At 45.6% G+C, this 26,095-nt stretch overlaps 1 protein-coding gene across 2 annotated transcripts; it reads left to right on the top strand.

The window, feature by feature from the left end:
- Positions 1 to 345: 345 nt before the first annotated feature.
- Positions 346 to 25,838, top strand: tgfa (transforming growth factor, alpha). Of its 2 annotated transcripts, XM_088624622.1 has the most exons (7): positions 346 to 1,579; positions 12,219 to 12,275; positions 19,800 to 19,917; positions 20,411 to 20,560; positions 21,557 to 21,666; positions 22,465 to 22,485; positions 25,360 to 25,838. In XM_088624622.1, the coding sequence occupies exons 1-7, from the start codon at positions 1,540 to 1,542 to the stop codon at positions 25,365 to 25,367; spliced, it is 504 nt and encodes a 167-aa protein (XP_088480748.1). In that variant the 5' UTR covers positions 346 to 1,539; the 3' UTR covers positions 25,368 to 25,838. The 2 variants fall into 2 exon arrangements, with proteins under 2 accessions (XP_088480748.1, XP_088480749.1); XM_088624623.1 differs by lacking the exon at positions 22,465 to 22,485 and having other exon boundaries at positions 350 to 1,579.
- Positions 25,839 to 26,095: the final 257 nt, after the last annotated feature.

Here is a 26,095-nt window from a genome sequence, read left to right as displayed (position 1 = left end):
CTGACCAGATAAAGCTAAAAACAATTGTAATAAACTGTATCGAGTCTTAAACTGTAATTGTTATATTTCTTACTCTTTATAATCATGTGTTAAAATATAATCGATGTGAAGCTTTCTACTTGTGTATACCTTGTAAATATTGAGGTGACTATAAAAAGAATGCATCTATAATATTTGTGGAAAAATTCGGAGAGTGCTTATTTCTTTAGATTTCCTGAAATTAGGTTCATACGTGCAAAAACATTCAAGACTTTTCAAATGTCGAGTTTGACTCTTTATAACTTCTCTTATCGAAAGCACCTTCACGTCGTCTCGGACAGGCGTTACCCCAGAGCGAGCCAACTCCGTACTTGGGCTGAACTGCCGTCGGGGAAATATGGCGGTGTAATCGAGCTGACATTAAGAACGGAGTGGGAATAACAGGTGGAAGAAGGAGGAGGACACACCCATTCCGACAGCTCGTTTTGGGGAATTTCATTCACAGCCAACATCCGCTACGAGATGCCCTAACAGGCCCGATAGGGGCGGACACACCTGTCTCCGGCGTGTGTGCGGCTCCTGACGGAAGAGTTAACAGGCAGCTGAGACAGAGAGAGAGAGAAAGCTGGAGAGCAGTACGGACTGACTGCAGGAGTGGATCTGTGTGCGTACCTGTTAAAGCGAAGCTTTGAATTTGACTTTGAATTCAAAATCAGCAACACTAAGAGTAGGAGAGAGTTGGAATGGTAGCGTGAACGGGATGTCAGTACTACACCCTCACGGTAATTTCGGCTCGTAAGGACACAACGGCAGGGGCATCCTTCGTTTCGTCACTCACGGTGGACAAGTTGACCTGGCTTTTCCGCCCGCCGGAGTCAGCCCGCCGCCTCGGTTGGTTTTGTTTTAATTGTTTTACTTCGGAATTGAAGGTGGACAGTCGCCAGGACAGTCACTCGAAGAGCTTGTTTGCCGAAAGCTGCAGAAGACGAGAATCTATATTCTACACAGCTACGAAAGCCTGCGACTGAACGGCAAGAGAAAACTGGACAATTGTAACAGATTTAAATGCTTTCATTTTAAATTTGTTAGGCTGCGTGCTAGCAAACGGACTGTTAGTCTACGCTTTGAGTGCGAGGCCGGATTGTTTGGACGTGAACCTGAGAGGACTCTTCTCTTGAACTCCGTTTATCCTTCAACAAATACCGGTGGACACGCTCGAAACGAGGAAAGGGTACAGCCCTTGTACAGCCTCATCTGACTAAGGTGTCCGACAGCCACAAACCCGCCTAAGAGGTCGGCACTTGCTGTTGTTTCAATAATGTTCCTCGAGGGACAATCGAAGTTTTAGATCAAGAAAAGCTGCACTTATTTCAGTCAAAGCGGGACTGTTACCCCCCCACACGCCTTTCACAGCAACCAATCCGGGGGTCCGGGGAAGAGACAGACGTCCAGGACCCGAATACCCGGTTCGGTTCCCCACCGAGCCGCCTAGGTCTCAGTGTCCAGGAGCCGGGTTCGGTTCGGTTCCGTTGCAGCCTGCGCCGCCCGGAAAGCCCCAGGATGAGTCGACCACTTTGGGACGCCGTCTTTCTCCTGATGGGTGAGCGTTCAGTTACTGTTCTTTCAGCTTGAGCTGCACTGCCTGAAAGCCGCTGTCAGTGCAGTCTCTGATAGAGTGAAGCCGGAAAAGATAGCATCTGTGGACTGTAACTGAGGTAGATGTCGTCAGGGTTATAGGAGCCCGACGAACAAGAGCGTACGTGACAATGATGTTTTAACAATATATCAACAACAGATGGGAGTTGTTTGGTGTTTTGGTAAAATAAAAAGCCCAGAAGAGTGACATCCAGGCGTTTTTAAAGTTCGTAGAAGGTGTTAGTCGGGTTGTTTTTTTTTAAATATTTATATCTGTTGAATATGACTAATTTGTTTATTTGTAGTTCTCTAAGGTTCAACAGACCGGTCTTGTTTTTTTTTGTCGATTTAGGTATATTTCTCTCTCTTATATCCACACTTCTCGTTTCCCACACTGTTCACTCGACTTTCCAAAGCTCTTTTGCCTGTCAGTGCCGTGCGGGGGTGCAGTACCAGCTTAGTGTTAAGAATGCGGTTTTCTAAAGCTCTTCGGTACAAAATGTCTTTTATTTTCAATCGCGAACAAAGTCCAGTTAACTGCTCACTTTCTCACGTGCAAGTGAAATGTGTTTTCATTCCCAGTTACACAATATTCAAGAATTAACCTTGCATATTTTGCAAAGAAATAGTATTTATATTATAAAACGGGTCTAAGTCTTTACCTGCTGACCTTTACCATGTTACTCACGTGACGGTTATAAATTCTGAACACCGTACAATTTCGAAATGCTGTAAAACATTTTTACGGCGTAAGCTACAGTACCCGCTCTTTCTCTCACTTAAGCTCGCACGTTTTCATATTCAGATTTGGTCAAAATACTGTACATGCCCCAATATTGCATTTTTATCGGCTAGCTGAGGAGAGCCCAGGACCTGCAGGTTTATCGATTATTTACATTATCAGTTTCTGAAGGCCCGTCGGTGATCTAATAATCAAGTTGTGTGTTCAGTTCAGTCAGAGATCATTTGGAACAGAAGTTATAGTATCTTTCAAGGGCCAGTGTTCCCTGCATTGAAACAGTAATCGATCAGTTGTTTAAACAAGTGTCCCTAATCTTTAAAGAACAGTTGATTCAGGGTGATCTACTGTATAAGAGTAAGTGGATTGAAAATCAGGGTTAGAGACCTCTCTTCTAGAATAACTGCCTTCTCTGATTGAATGAACAAGTCACACTTGCACCCACAGTCCAGATAGGTGCTCCATGTCCCAGCTGCTTATTCTCTGTCAGGGCTCTCTAATGGCACATTTCTAAGCAGGTATTTTAGGTTTGTTTTTATTTATTCATTGTAAAATACGACAGGTGTGATATCTAGCAAGAGCACATTGTCCTCGTTTTTGGAAAAGACTAAATTCTTCTCTGTAAAACCATGAGTTTAAAAACAAGAAGCAGATCTTGTGATCTTGACTTTCAGCACCTTGTTACATGGATATATTTCTGTGCAAAATGTTTTTGTGCACGTGAAGTCTGTTATCAAAGAACTAAACACGCACTCTGATGGAAAAGCATGTAGAATTGTTTGTCGTACGTAACCCCAGTTTTTAAAGTTTATTTGCAGATTTGTAAATTGGTACAGGTTTTGAACTAGTTCATGCTTTTGCTGTTCTATATAAGCACAATTTGTTTTTCTGAATGCTTTTTGTGCTCAGCTTGGCAGTTTTGATGTGATTTAATCTGAATTAAATGACTAGAGACCACTTTTCCCTACTCACTGCCAGAACTTTGCTTATTTACCAGATGTTTTATTTATAGAAAAGAGGCATAGTGTTGTCAATGATTTATGAGTAAGCCTTTCTACAGTGTGCACCATCTCAAAGCACTTCCAGACAAGACAGGTGTATTTTTATATAGCGCCTTTCATATCAGGGAATCCTAGAGCACTGTACCAAATTAAAATCTTGCACAGAAACATCTAGTCACCAGTAACTTGAAGTCAGATTGAAAAGTTTTTTTTATGTCAAACCTACTAGTATTACAGTTCTGATATGGATTGTGAGAGTTCCTGGAATGGGGAAATTTAAGAGATCAGTGTGTCCAGCTGCAAGGTGTAAATTGCAAAATATTTATCGAGCTATCTGTGACCTCTAGAAAGTGTTGAAACTTTTTTTTTCCTGAAAGAAGGACATAAGCCTACTTTATCTTTCCTTGTCAAACAGCTGCAAGTAATAACTTTTTTCCTGGGCGTGAGTCATTATTATAAAAATAAAGTCCTTTTTGTGCATGCCATGCATGAAACAAAAATATTTTTCCACCTTTTTATGAGGGCATAGTTATATAAGGCTGTTATGTAACACAGGTGTCACATGAGTAGAACACGCAGTTTATAGCAATGCAGTCTTGACCAAACCTCCAGACTGTTTGTGTTGGTCTCGGAACATGAACAGGTGTCCTGCTTACTGCATGTAGACATCCAGTCACTCGCAAAGGTTAAAGCTCTTCATAGCATTGATGAGCTCTGTTATCATCATGCATATGAGGTCACCGTGCATCTTATGGTTACAGGTACCTGGTGACTAAGGGAGAAACCAAGCTCACGTTAAGAACTGACTTTCCTTCTTAGAAATATAGTTTTAACCATGCACAGTAATGTGGGTTAAAATCACACCTGGAGACAGTTACAAGCCTGGTTTTCAGCTCATGTGGAAACAGTATGACATTCAGATGTACCAGTTAGAGAATTTCAATAGGCCATTTATATATGGCCTTGGAAAAGGTGGGCCTTGATTTAGAGCCTAGGCCAAAAGCCTAGAAAAAGTATTCACCCCCTTCCAATGTTGTTCAGTTTTATTGAATTACAAAATGAAAAGACTGCATTATCTCGGTGTGTGAAGCAGAGACTTATCTAGTCTAATATTCAAGGATGGGTAGTGAATACTTATGCAATTAAAGTTTTAGTTTCCAATTTTCCTTTGTGATTTTTGTAGACATTTATCTTTTTTAACTTTTCAGTTTTAACTGAATCTATTCACTTAAACATTGCAGTCAAATAAATGAGATACACTGTATACTTTAGCAAGGCTCAGTACATAGTATCAGTGGTGGCTCCACTAGACCTCACTTCTCTGTTCAGCTAAGAAATCACACGGCTTTCATGTTACAGATCCCTTTAAATCAGAGCCTCTCCAGAGACCTGGAGAGAGGGGATTAATATGCCCCAGATAAGCAGATAAGAAAGAAAATTATTCTCAAGATTGTGTAGTTGGGAATACATTTTGTAAGTGGTGAATATATATAATTTGACTTGGCTATTTTTTCACATTCTAAGGCTGGAGTACTCTGTGGGTTGATAACAATACTTGCTGATCATTCTAAAGGTGATATAAAGGGGTTAAACTGACAAATACTAGGAATTGTTTTAAATATCTGCAATAGCAGGTTACACAGCAGAAAACACTGGAAAGTTTCAATCAGAACAAAAACATTTTTCATGATGCAGGATGGAGCATAAATTATGAGCAATCACTTACTAAAATAAAAAATTGAATATTGATTAGGTAGTGCGTTTAAATTGGAACTGCTCTTAAAGCTGATAACAGGAGGGATTTCTTTACCCAAAGTGTTGGGGGATTCAGGAACAAGCTACCCAGCCATGTTGTTGAAGCCAATACCCTGACTCAAGATGCAGCTGGATGATATCATAGGATCAATTAACTACTAATTAATGGGCCTGATGGGCTGAATGGTCCCCACTCCTTTGTACCTGTTCTTGTGTTCTAAATTAGCCCACAATATCGTACCCAGTTCCTTATCCCCCTCTGGCCTGTCAGAATGTCCCTGGCCCCCTCTGTCTGCAGCCACTTTCTGGAGTTGGAGGGATTAGGACCGAGAGCTCGAGTAATGTTTTGCATTAAAGCAGGTGGACAAGAAAATCAATCAGATTAATTTAGGGGTGGAAGGAAGTCAAGGGTGTGCGTGCTTGTGCGAGGTGGTGAATAAGAGAGGGTGTGCGTGCTCGTGCGAGAGGCGGGGAATGAGAGAGGGTGCGCGTGCAGAGCAGGCACCAAGTGGTTGGGCTGAACTTCTGCTGGGAGTGTTGAAGAGGTGCAGAACGATTGCGATTCTGCACATCACGGAGTCCTGACCAGTTTTCCCAAATGAGCGCTTACCTCAGCCCTTATCAGTGTAGCCTCTGCATGCAACTTCCGGGCTAAATTAAGCCCTTGAAAACAATCTACAGCCGTAGATGCAATTCTCCCCTCCCACACAGTTGGAAGCACAGAAACATGATTTAAATGAATTATAGTATCAGCGGGATTATTGTGTGATGGGGAACAAGTGGTACGGGCGGATATCAAAAGGATTTGGGTCAAAAAAACATTAATTTAACCCCCCCTCCCTACTTCCCCACCCACACACAAACTCCCAGCATCACTCCTGGGATATGATGGGGGAGAAACCAGCTCGTGGACATGTGGGTAGCATTGTTTGAAGCGCTGAATCAAAGTAGAGAGGCACTTGCACAGACTCTCAACATGGCACAAATGCTCACCTACCAGAGGTACTGCAAGAATGGCCAGCCCTGGTTCTGGGCCAGACTTCAGCAGGTCATCCAGAGTCGTTCAATGTAGTACGTTAATTGGTCCAGTGAAGTCAGGAATGAGCGTATGTGAGCCTTAAAAGCAACAGGGTGCTTCTATTTTCTTTTGAAATGGTCTGTAAACTATAATTGAGCTAGACAGCTGCTGAAGCTGTCAAGTCTAAATTGCTCGGAGTGTGTAGAAATTGATGGTTTAAGGGTGAGCCATAAAACCCTTTTCTTAAAAGCAACCAGGATATCGGCTTCAACAACATGGACGGGTAGCCTGTTCCACACTCCCACAACTCTTTGAGCAAAAAAAAAAAATTATTCCTGTTTCCAGTTATAAGCACACTTATCCATAGCTTCTAACTGTGCCCTCTGATGCATCTGTCTCCGTTGATAGTGAATAAGTCTGCTTGGTTGACTTTGTGACAATTTTAAGTATTTGTATCAGATCTTCCTTGTAGTCTTCTCTCAAAAAGGTTCTGCATCTTGAGCCTGTCAGTGCAGATTGCTTTCCATGCAAACCTGCTCCTCATGGTCCTTTTAGTATGGCCAGTAAAATTCACCTCCAACACACATCTTTGGTTTCTAGATTTCGCTTTGGGAAAAACCGCAGAGGAGTGAAATCATTTAAAGCAGCCAGCAGCCATATCACTCTGCAACTCACAACTGGCAGCCCACTGAAGTTAAGCAAGTGTGAGCCTGGTCAGTACCTTGGTGGGAGAACTCCTGGGAAAAACTACTGGAAGAGGTGTTAGTGGGGCCAGTAGGGGGCGCTCACCCTGCGGTCCATGTGGGTCCTAATAACCCAGTATAGTGATGGGGACACTATACTGTAAACAGGTGCCATCCTTTGGATGAGATGTAAAACCAAGGTCCTGACTCTCTGTGGTCATTAAAAATCCCAGGGCACTTCTCAAAAAGAGTAGGGGTGTAACCCCAGCGTCCTGGCCAAAATTCCTATTGGTCTTTACCGATCATGTCATCCTAATAATCCCCATCTCTGAACTGGCCTCATTACTCTGCTCTGATAGCTGATGTGTGGTGAGCGTTCTGGCGCACTATGGCTGCTGTCGCATCATCCAGGTGAGGCTGCACATTGGTGGTGGTGGAGGGGAGACCCCATTACCTGTAAAGCACTTTGAGTGGAGTGTCCAGAATAGCGCTATATAAGTGTAAGCAATTATTATTATAATTAAACAGATGAAAAAAAAATCACTGTCATTTTGGATAAAATAAACATTTTTTTTCAGTTACCAAAAATGATGTCCTTTTATGAGTTCATCATCTAGCATGGTGTGAAGTGTATAATCTTAGAAACACTGAACTGCTGCAAAACCTCAAATTGTTTTTTGAAAGATTTTTTTTTGTTCAGACTTATGCTCGATAAGGTCAAGATAAAGTACCTAGAAATGCTATATAGCATTATCAGCAACACCGCAAATCAATGTAGTTCCTTCTTGTTTGTGCTGTGTAAGGAATGAAAAGGTTAACTACCCAGCCTTTTAATAAGTAATGACTGTAAACCGATTAATTTGTCATTAGCTGCGGAATTACTCCCCAGGAAAGATGCTGCTTGTTAGCAATCGCAGATTAACTGTTGTATGGAAATGGAAAACTGAGAACAGACAGTCATGCCTCTTAATGTATAGGTTGGGCCTATTTTTTAGATGTAATTTTAAGATTTGCTTTAAGATGGGTAATAATGAATATTTAATTCCCAGGACCGTTTCCTATAACCCCCAGGAGCCTGTATCTCTTTCTGCACATTGAAGTCTGTTTAATCATCATGTTTTATAGCAGTCTTGGTGCACATTCTACGAAAAATAATACCAAACACCTTAAAGTCAAATCTAATGAATCAAGGAAGAGGAGGCCATCAAAGATAATTCACTGGGCAACATCCCTGGGCAGTGTTTTCCTGTTAATGTGGGTCATCATGCATGTCAGTATCAGGGCTCCAAGGCACAGCTCACCAGAGATCTGACGGGCATGTGAATAAATTAAAGGCCTTTAAGACCTCTCTCTCTAACAAAAGCATGTAATTAAGTTACATCTTGGGGGAAATGAAACTGTTAGCATGATAGAGCAATTAATTTGGTTTCATTTGCATTTTATCAGTGGGAAACAAAAGCTGTATTGTGCTGCGCAGCTGCTGTCTACCCTGTCTCAGCCTCATAACGCCTCAGGGTCGCCTTTGGTTGTACCCCCCCAAAGTTCCCGGAGTAAAAAGTACAGCTCTGAACCGATCTCTGTCTCTTTGGCTGCCTGCTTTTCCAGCCTGTCCTCTCTCTGGACAACCTGGTCCAGCTGGCTCAATAGCCCGGCTGTGGTCCCTGTCTGTCCCTGCCCTTCCCATCATTACCCTCAGGAAAGAACAACGGCAAATGTGACATCCACACATGGTTTCACATGCAAAACTTTTTTTTTCTTTTCACTGTTTAGTCATACGTTGACGCCGCTCCTCGCTCTAATTTCTCCCTCTCTCGGTTTCTCGTAGTTTCCTTTCCCCTTCGGAGTTCAAGTCTATACGGTAAAGTCACTGTGGTGGAGATGTTGGAGGGTCAGTTTTCTCCTCGGAGACCAGAACCCAGGCTTCTCTGCCTCAGCCCCTTGGAAAATATCAGCTTTCAGATATCGGCATTTGAAATGAGAGAGGAGATGCGAACAGATCTGTTTTTAACACGCTTCCATAACCAAACACAAGCCTACACCCCTCATCATCCCCGACACGCATTCTCACACGTACACACACGCGCCGTCTCCCGAAATTCCACGGAAGTTCAGTCCGTCTTTAAGTTTAGCACGGCTTAGTCTGTATACAGGCTATTTACTCGGCACATTCTTTCGTGAGTTTCTCTCCCTCTCTCCCTCTTTGGCTCCGGTTCTACCTGCTAGTTCTTATTAAAAGAATCAGTTTATGTGGTGTATAATTAGTGTTCTGCATTTTCGGCATACTTGCCTTTTAAAATACAATTATCAGCCATCGTCTGTCCACTAACTCCCAGTTTAGCAAGACGTATTTATTGCCCTGTGGGTATAGGATGGGATTTTCATAACCATCTTAAAATCATGATTTTTGTTAATTATATTTCTATTGTGTTGGGAGTACAATATTGACCTAACCATATCGCGTATCAATGTACAGTACGCGACAGAATAGCGAGTTTCTCTGGAATTGAACAGCGTCACCTGTAAATCTTGCGGTCTTAATTATGTAAAGTGAAAAATAGCTCAGACCCTTTTCATTCATGATCAGAAGTTCTGTGTTTTTAACAGGAGTGATTAATCGCCAAAACCGTGGAACGTTTTGTATATAGCATGTCGGCAATAAATGTCGTCTTTCCCCTATAAATTCCACCTGCTTTAGTTTTTTATAGCATCAAAACTTTGACACCGTATAACGTGGAGTTTCGTGTGTTTTATACTTTTTTTTTGTTAACAAATCACAAGTTTTACGTCAAGTTTTTCAAATGATGATCTGGAACCACCACTAACACCTATAGCGTGTGTATCATCTTTTTTAAAACGCTTCGTAAATTAAAGGATTCCTCAATAATATAGACTGAATGGCTTTTTGAATGTATCATTGCGTGTATTTTTTTTTTGTAAAGAGTCTGTCCCGCGGACCGCCTCTGACTACCTAATGCGCTGATGTACTGATACGCAATGGGTTTCCTTTGCTCTCTGGATTAAGTCATGTTTTTACAATGAAGGACCGTACAGTATTAGCCTCCTCCTATGTGAGGTGGAAGACGGAGCACATCTGCCCGGCTGGGAGACGCAGCTGTTGAAGGGGAGGCGCGCTCACTGGGGACCACGTGATTGCACCTTAACAGTGTCATCATGCCCTGTGAATGGGGTGCAAGTCTCCAAGCTGGGAGTTTGGGGGTTCAAATCCCAGGAAAGACAAGTGTTCCCCTGGGCAAGGTGCTTCACCGACATTGTTATAGTCCAATGCCCAGCTGTGTAAATGAGTTCAAACGTATTCGCTGACATAAATGTGTCAGCGAATATGTTTGTATATAAATGTAATAAATACATAAATGTGTCAGCCAAATATCGAAATGTATATAATTATAAAATGTGTTATTAGGTGATGCTTTTGCATCTAAATCATCTCTCCCATGCGTTTTGGGAAGGCAGGGAGTCTAATAATTTCAAATGTGTTTGTGCTTCCTAAATTTACAACAGTTGGGGTTCAGCAGGCAGCTGAATGACAATCCTGTGAAAACCCAGGACTGTCAGCAGAACTATTGCCTATAGATAGCAGTATGGAGTATGGAGATGACTGGGGTTTGGCATTAGTTTACATCCATTTCAAGCTCTTGCTCATTTTAAATTAAAAAAGTCTTTTTTTTTAAGATTGCTTTTCCTTCTGACTTCTGACAAATTTGTATTATATTTGTAGATTGTTTATATATCTGTCAGTGAAATATTGTTACTGCACTGTAGAGTGCTGAAATAAATTCAGCATGTTACAGAATCAATATGGTGCCATTTTTGTAATTGTCTTGCTGCACAGTGATTATTGCAAAACCTCAATGAAATGCTGGATTTGTTTAATTTTTATTGCTGATTATATTTCATGAGGGGGCAGGTTTACAGGACCTCTTCAAAAAGGGGGATTGAATTCTTGCATAAATGTCACCAATCAATGGCTTTGAATTTCCTGGGAAGAAGGCGTATTGATTTTGTTCTGTGATGAGGTCATGGGTGGTGGGGGGGGCTCACAGGGGTGAGCTTGAAAGTAGTTCCAGCTTGTTAAGCTAATATAAAAAGGCCGAGGAGATTCTCTGAGCCAATTAGAACTCAAGGGATTAACCTACTTATTACAAACGATATAATAATGGGAAAAGCGTCTGATTATTAGATCTATTTCAGGCATATTCCACTGTGACAGTCATAGCCCTGGTTGTCTGTAATGTACAGACAAAATCTACCGAGTGAGTAACCTTGTGAGGAAAAGGCATTATACTACTCCAAGCAAATCTTGACACTTGTGGAAAAATTCATCTTTTGTGTCTTAATTAGCGTTCATCTGCAAGAACTCAAGAAAACATTAGAGATCCATCTTGTTCAGCCTTGGATATCTTGGTAGTCTATAGCGCAATGAAACATTCATACCTAGTACAATAAATGTTTTATATAAAGCACTTAAAAAAAAACATCTTAAAATGCTTTGGAATACACAAAGCATATTTCACAATACCGTTAAAGAACTGCAAAACTGAAAACAAGGTAGACGCAGAAAATAACATTTCCGAAAGTACAGTATTTGGAAAAGATTGAAAATTGCTCAGTTTGTGTCAATGGCCCTAATTTCTTCCGGATGATGTTCCAGAGCTTTGGGGTATAGCAACACAAGACCCGCAAGGGCACACCGTACAAAAACACAGTAGTCCAGAGTTGTGTGGAGTAGAACAGATGCATTATGAATTGTCTGGATGCTAAGTAGTCTTTCCACATAGAACTTTGAACATTAAACTGTTTCAAACTTGGAACCTGACAGGGAGCCAATACAGGGACAAGACGGTAGTTATGTGACTTGTGTAACTTAAGTGTTTAATATAGTTTAGCTGCTGATTTACTTTTTTTGCTGACACTTTTAATTGAAGCATTTATATTTGCACTTTTACCTGTACCTGTACCTCTTTCAATGACTCGGCAGCAGGGTCCAACCTCACAACCTTGCAGTTGCAGTCCAGTCCAGATCCCTAACCACTGCTCCACACTGCTGCACCCTGCAAGCAGGGTGTTTACAATAATCAATCCTTCAGAAAAAAAACGCAGTAACTGTTATTCCGCTACAGACACGGATGCCAATGATCAGAGGACCCTCCTCTTGACTCTTCTTGAAAAGGGCTTGATGAAAGTAATTCATATTTATTAATTCCCTGGTTCTGGCCCCTGTGTTGAGACTGTATACAAGGTTTGGTGTCACTTGGACAGTTCTCTGTAGGATAAGCACAGGCGGTTTTCCAAATCAATTGCTTGGCTTGGAAATGTGTTCAGGAAGCAATCTGAATCTCTCTCTTACACCCTTACACTCTCCTTCACCCTCTGTTTCCCTCGTTCTCTAGGGTCCATGTTCAGCTGTGTCTATGGCCAGGAGAACTCCACCTTGCTGTCCTCGAATCGTAAGTGTTTTCGCCTCTCTGGAGCAGCTCAGGCCCTCAGACCCGGGGGAAATGAAATTCTGTGTTCTGGGGGTGTTTTTTATACTCATCAGGCGGTGGCTTCCTGCACAACATGCATCTGCAATCCCGGTGGGGGTCATCTTCCCAATCGGAAAAGTGCAGCTCTATGACTTGCTCTGCCTTTTGCGTTATAGATGTGTAAGCACAGCATGCGTATTTCTAGCTATAGTCCTCGCTCCCATGTACAGTCAAGCCCCAGATGGGCCCTGCAGTTGACAAGGAAGCAAAGGAGGCATTTTAATGTGGCAGCACAAGTGATGCCTGTGTACACGGAGCCCTTCTGTTCTAGAATGAGCTCCCTAGTCAAAGGGACGTTTTGGATTTTGCCTCTGTATGCCGCAATCCTACCTGTGTTTGTGTTTTGCTGTGTGTGTGGGGGGGGGGGACGTGTGGTGAAGATGATGCAGCGTTTGTAAGCTCTCCCAACCAGGTGATTCCTGTAAACACCGGTTTGTGTGTATTTTTGGTCAGCGTGTGTATCCGAGTTAGCGTGCCAGGAGTTACAAGAGATCCAGTGTGCGCGCTCGCAGCGTTTTCCTGCCCTGCAGGGGTTAAGTCGCATTCTACAGGTGTTACTAATTCTTTCAAAATTAGTATGGCTTTGCCGCAGGCAGATCACCAGCCCACAAGCAACTCCCTTATCACAGGGGATCAGACGAACAGAAGTCTCTTTTGATGCCTCCTCCTTCCCTAATGGAGCGTTATGATCATACCTGGTAGTTCAGTGAGGAAGATCCCCCCCCCCCTCTTGTGAAGAGCCGGACTTTGGCAATGAGGAGAAACTCTTCCAGTCTGGGGGCTCCGGAGATGCAGAAGCTCAGAGGGCGGGTGGGCTGACATTAGCCAGGCCTGACTGGGGTTCCAGTGACCTGAGCTCTGCTGGGGTGTCTGTTGCTTGAGGATGACAGAAGGAGGGCTAGCTGTGCAATCAGAAACCGGAGGGCTCACAGTGTTTTCTGTGGAATCCCTCCCCCTCTGTCTGATACCTTAGCTTTGGGGGTTGTGGGATAATGGTGCTGAACGTACCCCTCTGACCTGATGCTCTGTGCCTCAGATGTCATCGTCATCTGCCCTGAGCTGGCGCGTCTCGGTTTCGGGCCTGGGGCTTAATCCACTGCTGTTACCTGCACGAGTACAAAAGTTCGAGCAGTGCACCGTGTTTATTTAGTCACTCCAAGATGGTCATGAGTACAAAAAGAAGCATTGGACTGGTACAAGCTAGAAAAAAAAACTACCCAGGAAATTGCCTCTAAAAAAAGAGTTTCCTTAGAAAGGTACTCACCTGTAAGTAAGGGAGAGGTAGGGATAATGTGTCCCCATGTCTGATGCAAACAGAATCCTATTGCACAGCGGTTTGATCCCTTTCAGGTTTTACCAGCTGCAGGTTTCTTTGTGCGACATATCCAGCCCCTGGGTTTGGTTTATGTTTCAGGGAGTATACTGTACACCCTGAATTGGTGTGTCGCCCTAGAGAGTGGCATCTCCTTAGCAAATATTAGAAGAATTATAAAATAAATGACATAGATGGGCATATTATGTTAAGGTGTTAGTAAAGTTCTGTATTGTTTGGGACAAATCCTGGTGTTCTGCTCACTTGGAGTCCAGTCAGCTACCCTGGTAGCTGTGCGTGCGATCTGTTAGTGTACACGTCTGTGTTTGACAGAGCCTGAGGAATGTGAGCAGGTCTGAGCATGCTGAGCCACAGAGTGTCATCACCATTACACTCTCCAACATGACTCCCTGCCCAAGTTAACCCAGAGCACCACATAGCCAAAACATCCCGTCTCTGGCACCCTCCCTGATCTCCAAGCTGATGTGTGATTCCAGTTTTGGCAAGTCGGTTCCAACTGCCCTGCTGTGCTGCTGCCTCCTCCTTCAGAGCGCAACCCTACAAAATAGCAATGATGTCACTTCCTCCTCCCCGTTCCAGGTGACTCACTCTCTGATTGGCCGCAGGTTGGGGGGGGGGGGGGGCAGTGACATCACTGGGTTTGTGGTGGCCAACACCCTTCCAGAATCTCATACCTGAACTTCATTCCATTCTGGCCTTTCGTCACTGATAGCAAAGGATATCCTGCCCTGTGCATACAGTATGTGGATTTGTGGCTGTTGTGTGAGTCTTTCTTTCTTCACCGCATCTGTCTACTGTACATTACCTGCAGCCATATCTCCCTGCAGCTCACAGCTGGCAGCCCCACTGGAGCTCAGCAGGTGTAAGCCTAGACAGTACCTGGATGGGAGACCTCCTGGGAAAGCTAAGGTTGCTGCTGGAAGAGATGTTAGGGGGGCCCTCACCCTGCGGTCTGTGTGGGTCCTTATGCCCCAGTATAGTGACGGGGACACTATACTGTAAAAAGGCGCCATCCTTTGGATAAGATGTAAAACTAAAGTCCTGACTCTCATTAGAAAGAGTAGGGGTGTAACCCTGGTGTCCTGGCCAAATTTCCCCCTGGCCTTTACCAATCATGGCCTCCTAATAATCCCCATCTCTGAACTGGCTTCATCACTGTTCTCCTCCCCACTGAGAGCTGGTGTGCGTGAGTGTACTGGAGCATCAGGCATGTGCTGCACATTGCTGGTGGTGGAGGGGAGTTCCCAATCCCCTATTAAAAGTGCCTTATAAGTATAAGGAATTATTATTATTATATCCATGTTCTACATTTAATCCCTTACTTTCCATTCTAGTTTGGGTTGACTCCTGCTTAAAAACCCTTCAAAAATATTGTTGAGTATTATTAGTTAGTGGCAGGAGTGTGGCATCACCACTCCACTGATGATTTCTGTCGAGAAATGTCATTTCTGTGGAGCAGTATTATTTAAGAAGGAAGTGTGGTAGACCACTGTGAAAGGATCTTTCACCTCAACCAGGAGATCTATCCAGTGGCCAGTTTTCATGAGATTCTGTGATTTTGAGGCTCATTTTTGCTATTAAAAAAACAACAACAAATATTTAACATCAACTCCTCAAGAAGGCAGGAGAGGGCTTGCTTAATTTATTCCCATTGCGTTATTCCTTCGTGTGAAAGCTGCTTTTGAAATCAGCTTCACAGAAGTGGGTGGCAGCTAGCGGTAAGACCCGCTCTGTGATTCCAGACATTAATGTTCTCCTGCCAGCACAAGAATGGGAGATAAAGATAGAAATGTTGAAAGGGAAGATACGAAAAGAGATTTTTGTGACCTGAGGGAGCTGGCAGGTGTCCAGGCTATTTGCTGAGGGCCTAATGGCTGTGAGTGCCGAGTTCCCGCTTTCTGTGGCCTCTCTCTCCCTGTGCGACTGCTCTGAAAGGACATTTGAGATGCTTGGCTGCTCCAGAATTGAGGGCTGTTTGTGTGTTTCAGCCACCCCACTGGAAGCAGAGCTGCTCACTTTGGAAAGCAAATCAATGAAAACCTGCACCCTAGGAGGGCTGAGGAATAAGGAGGGGGCGCCCCCTTGGACCTGTGCTCTGAATCGCTGATTGCCAGCAGAATATACTGTAGCAGTGTTTTGGATACGGGGGATTAACCCCCTAACGTTCAAGCCCCCACCCGGCCGAGGAGTAGGAACAAGAGTGGCGGATCAGGGCATCTCTGTTCTGCACGTCCCGGCTTGTTCAGTCGATGCCCTCTTCCTCCGCAGGCTGCCTCCGAGCGATCCCAGAAAATCAGTTTCCTGGTTCTTTTCCGCATTGTATCTCTCAGCATTGGCAGGTTTAAGGTTTAACAGTGCAAGCAATCTGTTGTGTAGCGACACTGCGGAAGGAGATAAGTTTCCAGCGAAACCGCCCAGGACTGAAGCATCTTTACTCGGGAGACAGCTGCTGAGAGGGGCAGACGGGTCTTTGAAGGGGCTGTAACAGATAGCTGCCCTTTTGTGCTCTGCAGACAAGGTGAGGCAGCACACAGCTGGGGTGTCTTTGGGGAAAGCTGCTCATCCTGTTCTGGGATGCTGCGGAGGGATATGATAATGGGAAGGGGGCCCGGATAATGCCCACCCACTCTCACCCACCCCCCCGCCACCTGTCCCAGCTGAGTCACACCTGAGAAGACAGGTGTGTCTGCGCCTGCCTTTGAAATTGAGACTTCTCAATCAGAGAGGAGAGACATCAAAGATCCGAAACCCAAAACCCGATGTTGTATTGTCCAGACAGTCTGTCTGAATGACTGTCTGTGGGAGGAGGGGGGGGAACAGTCAGTCAGCTGGTCTGCTGCATCAAAGGCTTTTATGTGACACATGCCCCTTTCATCTCTCGTATCTTTAACCATCTTGCGTTTCTGAAATACAACGGGCTTCTAAAACATCGGGATCTTGCAGAAGGAGAGGAGAACAGACCAGAGCAAGGACATAATATTGTTGTCGCGCTCCTAATAATAAGACCGCAGCGTCAGCAGGTGCAGATGTGACACAAACACAGCTGTGTTTAGCTTAGCCTTGATCATCATGCAGGCCTGATGCAGATGGTCCACTAAGGACCCTATACTTACGCCTCGGGGGGTGAAGGAGCGGTGGGGGAAAGGAATCGGAGAGTAATCCATACTGACTAAATCTCGGAGGATCCCTGTATAACAGCTTCAACCTGAACATGTGGTAAACCTTTCAATGTTTTAAAATAAGAATTTCTTCCATCGTGTGGCTGTCAGTGTTGCAGTGGTTCACGTTGCTGCCTTACAGCTCTGGGGCCCTCCTGGGTTCAGTTCCTGGGGTCCTATCTGTGTAGAGTTGGTATGTTCCCTCTGTTTGGTTTGGTCTATGTAAGGAAACTGGAGAACCCAGAGGAAACCTACGCAAAGATATAATGGTAGATCCATTGGCAGGTTCGTTGGCTTCTGCGAAAAGTGACCCTGCGTTTCTGCGTGTGCTCTGCTATGCACTGGCATCTGGTCCAGAGTGGCTCCTACCTTGTGCCCGCTGCTTGCTGGGATAGGCTCCAGCTCCCCCACAACCCTGGTTTGGAAAAAGAGACAAGAAAATGGATGGATGGCAATTCTTCCATTATTCCTCATGTGGCATGTGGAATTGACACTCACTTTCCAGCTGCATTCCTCCCTCCTGGCTGGTGTGACGGACGAGCAGAAATTGACACAACCTCGGCTTCTGGAACAGTATCATGTCCTGTCTGCCTGGAATGGAGAATGCAGGTTTGTGGTGGTTTTGGTAAGAATGGGATTGATCCTCTGTCCAAACCTGAGCTCTGCTGTTAATGAGCTAAACATAGAGCAGACGGCTTAATGGCACATATGTGGTCTTCACCTCGTCCACAGGTGTGCTGTGAGGAGTTGTCGTAATTATATGTGCCAGAATGGTAGGTTAACGAAGGAACATAAATGTTGCAAATGCAAGGAACTTATCCAAATCTACATGTCATGGATATCAGAAGATAATGTGTTGGTCAGTCACTTGTAGAAGGAACCCAGGGAATGGACTTCAGCTTAACATAGTTAGAGCGCCATGTTCCAGGCACCCACCATCCTTTGTGTAAAGCCTTCCGTTTTTCAGTTTTAAACTCACGTCCTCCTGATTTCACTTTGCGTCCCTGAGTCCTCGAATCGTTGTCGATCCTGAAAAGGCTAGAACTGTTGTTTGTAATTGTGGAAAATGACTGCGCTGAAAAGCGGAACCCCGCAGCGTTGGGAAAAGAGGGGATGGACAGTTCCGAGACAGATGCCCACCCTACCCCCGGTGTCGAAGGGGGGAGAGGGAGGGATGGAGATTTGGGTTTTGACAAAGTCGCAGCGGGTTTCCATTAATTCAGTGTCAGTCTGAATGGTCCTGCTGCTCCTCTGGTCTCAGTCATCAAGACAGTGAGGTTTGCAAACCCCAGTGCCCACATTACCCAAGTCACCATGGAGTTGTCTGCAGAATCCAGCCATTTATCTGTTTTTTAATTTCGTGCCTTTTCACTTTTGTTATTTATTCCTAGCCAGTCACCCGGTTGAAGAACCAGCTATTCTGGAGGGAAAAAGCAAAGAAGTTCTGAAAAGAATTCTTTACACTGATTGTTTTTACGTTTTTTTTTTTGTTGTCTTCTGCTTTTGACTGAAGCCTTAACTGCTTAGTCTGAAGTCACCAGTGAGAGCTGCTGTAAGGACAATTTAGTAGATATGACCACAGGACAGTACTGTAACACAGACGTATTATGTCTAACTGTAGTGTGCTTGTAATAAACCACGTTAACATATAAGAAATGGCCAGTAACTGGTATGATACTATTTAAAATGTGCAGTCTGCAAGTAGAGCAGTTTTGCTGGTAATATATGCGCATGTACCGTTAAATTAAAATGCAGGGGGTCACTGTGGGATCTGAAGGTGTGGTCTAGACAGGACTGAGAGAGGCAGAGAGACAGTGCAGTACTGCAGGGGCAGGGGCACTGTGTGGTCTGGACAGGACTGAGAGAGGCAGAGACAGTGCAGTACTGCGGGGGGCACTGTGTGGTCTGGACAGGACTGAGAGAGGCAGAGACAGTGCAGTACTGCAGGGGCAGGGGCACTGTGTGGTCTGGACAGGACTGAGAGAGGGAGAGACAGTGCAGTACTGCAGGGGCAGGGGCACTGTGTGGTCTGGACAGGACTGAGAGAGGCAGAGACAGTGCAGTACTGCAGGGGCAGGGGCACTGTGTGGTCTGGACAGGACTGAGAAAGGCAGAGACAGTGCAGTACTGCAGGGGCAGGGGCACTGTGTGGTCTGGACAGGACTGAGAGAGGCAGAGACAGTGCAGTACTGCAGGGGCAGGGGCACTGTGTGGTCTGGACAGGACTGAGAGAGGCAGAGACAGTGCAGTACTGCAGGGGCAGGGGCACTGTGTGGTCTGGACAGGACTGAGAGAGGCAGAGACAGTGCAGTACTGCAGGGGCAGGGGCACTGTGTGGTCTGGACAGGACTGAGAGAGGGAGAGACAGTGCAGTACTGCAGGGGCAGGGGCACTGTGTGGTCTGGACAGGACTGAGAGAGGCAGAGACAGTGTAGTACTGCAGGGGGCACTGTGTGGTCTGGACATGAAGGAGAGAGACAGAGAGACAGTGCAGTACTGCATGGGGCCGGGTCACTGTGTGGTCTAGACAGAACAGAGAGGCAGAGAGACACTGTGAGAACTGCAGGTGTGATCTGGACAAGGTTGACATTGGAAAGGAAATGGATCAGACTCGCATGGCAAAGCAGTGTGATCCACATCCATCTTAATTTTCACAAGACTCTTTGTTGAAAGCAAATTAACAACCATAAAACATCCAGTAACTGAGTAACTAGTTAGGTTTAATACAAGACCCTAGGGCTTGTATTAGAATCTTATCTTTCCCAAATTGTAATTAGAGATGATGTGGTTTCAGAAGCATTTGAGTCACAGAAGACTTCTCATTTTGTCTCTCTCCAAACAAAGGTTTAATAAAGGCACTCTCTCTCTCCATCCTCTATCACTCCTAACTTTTTTTCTTTCTCTCACCCCTCCTTCCTGTTTCTCCTGCCCCCTGCCTTTTCTTGCCCTTCCTAGATGTCCCCCTGGCTGAGCCAGTGCGCTCTCACTTTGGCGACTGCCCCGATACACACAGTCATTTCTGTTTCCATGGCACCTGCCGCTTCCTGGTCCAGGAGGATACTCCCGCCTGCGTGTAAGTCTCCCCGCCCCTCTTCCCATGACCGCTTCCTGTAGAAGAAGACACACGCGCACTCTATACACACACACACATCGTTTCCTCTGGGGGGGGTTTCACCCTGTTGTTGTTTTTTTTTCTTGTTCTCCGTAAGGCTCAGTTGGAAAGCTTTAAGGACCAGCTGCTTCCAGCAATCTGAGCTCAGCATTAAAGACAAACCTGGACGCTGTCCATTTAAAAAACAAATGGTTAAAATACATACAAATTCTCTTTTTGGTTCTGAGATTTTTTTGTTGCACCCTGACCTTCGCTAAATTGGCTGTGATGCTAGACTTGTGATATTTCTGTTGGCTCCCTTAATGAAGCGTATCTTAGACTAAGTAAACAACAGTAAACAACTCCAGTGACACGGGGTATTAATCTGACCAATGCCGTGCTGCAGCGCACAGGGGATTAGGCACGGCTAACGCTTGTTTCTCTCTCTCCCGGTTTGGGCTGCCCCCCCCCTCAGATGTCACCCGGGGTTCGTGGGGATGCGCTGTGAGCACGCTGACCTCCTGGCAGTGGTGGCGACCAACCAGCAGCAGCAGACGATCGCCACCCTCCTGGTGCTGTCGGTGGTGGGCTGCGTGCTCCTGATCCTGACCTGCACGCTCATCCAGTGAGTGGCCATGTGAATCCTTGTGCGCCGTACACGCTTGTGACACGGTGGGGTGGGGACATGGACAGCCTTGTGGTCTCCCGGCAGGCCCACCGCTGCCTGGGAGGCAGCAGGTCAGGGGGAAACGGTATCCATTTGTCGTAGCGATCCCTTTACAAAAAACGTGCATTACAATCTGTAATCTGATTACAGCTCTTGTCAGTGTAATAACCAGCAGGATTGTTTTTATTTCCTGAATGATTCCCACCTAAAAAAAACAACTTAAGCACCACCGGGCCCCACTTTAAAACACTGAGTACATATGCACTCCTTCTCAGACTCCACAAGTTCAAAGGCTATGGGAGTGTGGCCATATGAATGCTGGTACAGCGTTGTCAGCAACCAGGAAAGGGGCTTGTGGCTAGGGAGAGGGAGGTGAGATTAATTAGGCAGGTCTTTTGTAGCTAATTGATGTTCTCCTCCCTTTCTGCCTCTGGAGTGCTAATTAGAAACCATACTTGCTCTGGTAAGTGCGGGGGCTTGGAGCAGCGGAGTGGGTTGGAAGGGCTGTATATCGAGCAGTTTTCCGACCTGGCTGGTGCAGCAGCAGTGTAGCCTGTTTTAAACCCTGCACATTCACCTTGCCTGTGAACCACTGATGTCCGTACCTTTTTAAGGGTGTTTTTTTGCGAAGCACTTCAATGAACTTCTTCAGGCTCAAGTTAAACAAGAGCCCAGAGGTACAAGCGGAAGTTAAGAACAGATGCATGTAGGGATGAAAACAGGCGGCAATTCTTTATACACACAACTGTGGGGTGTCCAAGACAACACTGCCAGAGCTGGCTCTTTGGGATCTTTCTTCTGGGAATGAGCCAAGCATACCCTTCTATGGACTGTTACTCGTACTAGCACAAATAATACAATCTGTAATACACACTTCTACATACACCTGCCATGACCGTACATCAGACTTAGTCTTTCCTCCATTTCTTCCTGTCCTCTTCCTCTCTCCTTCAGTTGCTGTAGAAAGCGGGGTGCCTGTGGGTGGAGCCACAGCCTGCCTTGTCGTCACGAGAAACCAGAAGGTCTTCTGAAAGGCGGGACTTCCTGCTGTCACTCGGAAACAGGTATCATGGCAACAGTTATCTTAGCGCTTCCCTTCCAAACTTGACTTGGCACCATTAGCAACCACAGGATGAAGTCTGGAGGAATGGGATTAATTAGAGCTCATGTGTTCGCCATCCTTTCAACAGACTTAAACAGACTAATTATAAATAGCAGGCAAAGATCTCTTTAGAGACTGCAGATATTGGAAACTTTCAGCAGAATTAAAAAGAACTCCACTTAAGTGTCTTAAAGGAATGAGTGAGATCCTTGTCTTTCAGTAATCTAGAAAAGACAGCAGCTTGTTTTCACTTCATACTTAATGCCGTGTTGAAGGATTTGTGTTTCTTGCCCAGAGTTTGAGTGCCAAGCTGTGCGGTATTGCTGTGCCGCCAACAGTTCCTTGATTTTGACAAAGTGGTCACAGCTCGAAGGTCTGTCTAGCATTCCTGCCATATTTAACCACCCTGAACCCCTGCAGTGTTCTGCACACTGCGCAGTAAAGGTCAGCTCCTGGCACAGAAGTAAATACTTATTACTGTGACAAACCAGATGCAGCTACGCCTGCGGTTGAGCTCATGTTCACTCTGGATCCAGGCTGCCCATTTTAATCTGACAGGGCTCCGTGGGTGGCTGGGATCTAAATGTTTCTCCCTCTTCCGTTAATGGATTGTTGTAATAGCGTGCCATGATCCCGGAGAGCGAATCAGGTGCTGCGTCTGATGGCTTAACGAGCAATTCTTTTCTTTCGGGCAGATGTACCGCTAGACTGTAAACAAGCGTTCTCTCTTTCCGTCTCTCCTCTGCTCGCCCCGTTGCAGACTTCCCTCCCTATGCCCGAGGTACCGGAGTGTTGCTCTGCACTGTAGACTGTGTGTTGTGCTGTGCTGTGTGCTGTGCAGTGCAGGTTGTAGACCTGTTCACATAGGAACTTCTGCAGGGGTGTTCATGCATCCTGGAGTCTCCCTTGGCCTTCTGGCCAGTTTTAAAACAAAGGTCTACAGGGCACATTTTCGAGAGAATTTAAAATCTCATTTCTGAGGCAGGACTCAGCCTCAAAGTCAGTGGCAGTGGTACGGGTGGCTTAGGAAACGTCTCCAGCAGTGATGGTCATGGAGCAAATTAGTCCCAAGTTGATTGGAGGGGAAGCTAGACCTATCACCTGTAAGTAGAAGAAGCCACACCATTCCAACAAGCTGAATGGAAACCACAAGTGCTGTAATGTAGCCAGACTATACCTTGTGTAGCTTCAAGAAGTCACAGCGCCCAGAATTACCAGCTGTGATGCTCTGAAAACGTTTTTAAGGCGGCATGCTCTATGAAGATGGCCTACAACAGATCTGGAACATCAAGCGTTGGATGAAGTGAGACAAAATGGCAGCTGGTGCCTCGACCTTTCAGCTGAGCCTCTTCCCTGTGTAAACTGAGGATCATTTGTTCATGTACTGAGTCTTTCATTTTAGACCGGATCCTCCCTGTTTTCAATCCACCTTGCTACTTATCAAGCCCAGATCAATTAGCCCAATTGAATTTCTTCAGCTTTTAAGAAGTTGGATGGGAGATTAATCCTCATAATTAACACCGGCCCTGAATCACTGTTGGGGTTTCACAGCTCACTCACACAGCTGTGGGAAATCGAAGTGGCTGGGCTTCCGCAGAAGATGCAGTCTTGGTAAGAGAGTTTGACGGGGTCACTCCCATTGTCTTTCTCTGGTTGTTCTTGAGTAGCAGTCGTTTAGGCAGAAATAAGGCAGCAGCCACTTTTGAACATGTGGAAGGAAATCTTCAACCTTTGCTTAATTTCTCCATCTGCTTAATGTCCTTGCAACAACACATTTTAAAATGTCAGAGAGCAGGAGCATCTTACAAGACCCAGTCAAGGTAGAGACAATGAATGAGGGAAACTCCAGCATCGCAGTAAGTCCTTGGGAGGTAATGGCACTGATACCATCTCATCCTAACAGTGAGACCCATTTCACTGGCACCCCAGTTCCCCGGGCAGATTGAAGTTTCTGCATTGTTGCAGTTGGTGATTATACATGAACGTCATCAGGAGAGCAAAGCAACACGATTCGCAGCCTGAACCCAATGATGACGCGTCTCATTGACTAACATTGCCACGTCCCCTGTCAGGAGTCACAGGGGGAAGGAGCTGAGGCCAGAATAATTTCACTATTGTGCAGCAAGCCATTCGGCTGCACTCCTGAAAAGAGGTGGGCTGTCGCCTATATAAATCATCCAACTGGTTCTAAAAAACATGAATGAATCAATGGAGGCATCTGCTATCATAGAATTTGATGAGTTAAAGTTGCTTTGAAATGTGTCTGTAAGACCTATAACTGCCATCAAAAACTGCTTGAGAGCAAAAACTGAGAGCGTTCGATTTTGGCAATAGAAGATCTTTTTATGAGGCCGGATTATAATCTGGGAATTGGTAAAATCGGTAAAAGATTAAATTGAGTGCTGCTGATCCATGGATATTCCTGCAGTGTGTTGTAATAGGCAAACGGAAAAGCATTGCACTGAGCCGTGAACAGTTTTCCGAACATTATGGCCCTGCTTTTTACCACCCCTAGGTATGCAGAAAGAGACTCCTGATGCTCTCAAAAGCTTTGGATTATGCCAGGGATAAGGCTGGGCAAGGCAGGAGAATAAGCTTTGTTATGAAACAGTTCAGCTCAGTGCAGAAAAACTGAAGAGAGGATAAGGACAGGATCAGTTCCATCCTGCTAACGCACAGCTAGCATGTTATAGTAGAGATATTTTAGATGCCAAATAGCATTTTGATCCATTCCAGAAAGGGAGATGCATAGATTAACATGAAGCGAGCATATTAGAGTCCTGCTTCACCAGAGCCTGCAGCGTGTAAAGCCCGAAATGGATTAAACTGCTGTGCAGTAGGAGATTAATCCATTTCTTTGTATTATTTGAATAAACCCATAATAGCATTTCTGGATTGCTTTGAATCTGTTCTTCAAGAAAAAGGTCATCTTCAGGAATGGGGATTCTTCTGGATCTGATAGTTCTGTGACAGATTTCAGAGGCCACTGCTTTTGTGTGGTGGGACCCACTGATGTAATTACATTGTGAGTGACCTTTTCTCTCAAAACCAGCCTCTCAAGGGTTAATGTGTTCATCTGAAGTTTCATGTTTGTGGATGTTTCCTGGCAGATATCTAAATGTATGGTGAGAAAAGGTCCGGGTACAGGTCCTTCTGAATGGTCCTTGGAGCTTGTCCGTAAGAATCACTTAACGTCAAACATTCGCCTGGAAGAGCATGGTTTTGGGAGAGCTGGTGACTTGCTATTGAAGGGGGGCAAGCCTATGCAGTCAATCGGGCCCTCCCACACGGTTTTACATAACCTGATCGACAGTGCTTGTATTAACCAGCCAGCCACCTGCTTTCTTCTTTTCATGATGTGGGGCACCAGCGCCTGAAATTCCCTTCCTAAAGCAATTGGCCGTGCGAATCTCAGGCCCGGCATGAGCTCTCACTGCTGTTGGGGCCATTATGTTATTTGGTGTTGTGGGGAAAGGGGAAGGAGAGGACACTGAGGCAAGTTCTGTGATTATGTTTGGGTGTGTACCTTTTGCAGCTTTCTAGGATGTGTGCAGTTGCATAAGTACACCTGCAGGCACTGGTGCATCTTGATTTTTTTGCTGCATTTTCCAATCAATAACTGGCTGTTTTTTTTTCTTTTCTCCTCTCTTGCCAGTTGTTTGAGAGGAAGATGGGGCCCCCTTCACCCTCCCCCCACACCACCCGTCTGGTTTGGATCTGCTTCCAAATCCGTTCCTGCACCTTGCGACCCCTCACCCCTGCCTGCCATTTCCTATCCTGCACCAAGACTGGATTTTCTCTGAGGACAGCGCGGGAGTCGTCGTCCTCTGCCCGCCGATGGCCATGCGCAGGCTGCTCTCTCTTCCCGAGAGACGAGACCAGAGACGGCGCTGCTCCTGCTGACCGGGATGGAGGCTCCAGACCTGTGTGCTGCCACTCTGTCCTGGGGTCCCCAGAGAGCTTTCAGCCTCACAGGGTGAGCTGGGAGCTTGTGCTCCCATTGAGCACCAGACCTGAGGTCATGACTTTCGTTGTGTGCTGGGGGTGGGCTGTGATATTGCACCCGTTATTTAAAAACAAAAAAAGAAAAAACCACAAAAGAAGAAAGCGGCTGATATGCAGGACAGCAGCGAGAAACGACAACCATGCGGCTGGGAGCAGGAGGGGTGTCCGCCAGCCGATCGCATGAATGCGTGTGCCCGGACGAAGGTCGGCTATCACTTAGCAAATAACGTGAGGCACGAGCAAAACTGGAGGGCGGCGCGATTCCTGGGAGAGCAAGGGGTGGGAATCCCGGGCCCTAACTCGTGCAGCTGTGCATCTCGCGAATGGCCACGTCGTGCCTGAGAGAAGACACTCGTTAGAAAGCACAGAGAGAGCTTGAGGAAGAA

Source organism: Lepisosteus platostomus, chromosome 3, assembly GCF_059453375.1.
Source record: "Lepisosteus platostomus isolate fLepPlt1 chromosome 3, fLepPlt1.hap1, whole genome shotgun sequence".
NCBI classification, from domain to species: domain Eukaryota; kingdom Metazoa; phylum Chordata; class Actinopteri; order Semionotiformes; family Lepisosteidae; genus Lepisosteus; species Lepisosteus platostomus.
This window is presented reverse-complemented; position numbering and strand designations above follow the sequence as displayed.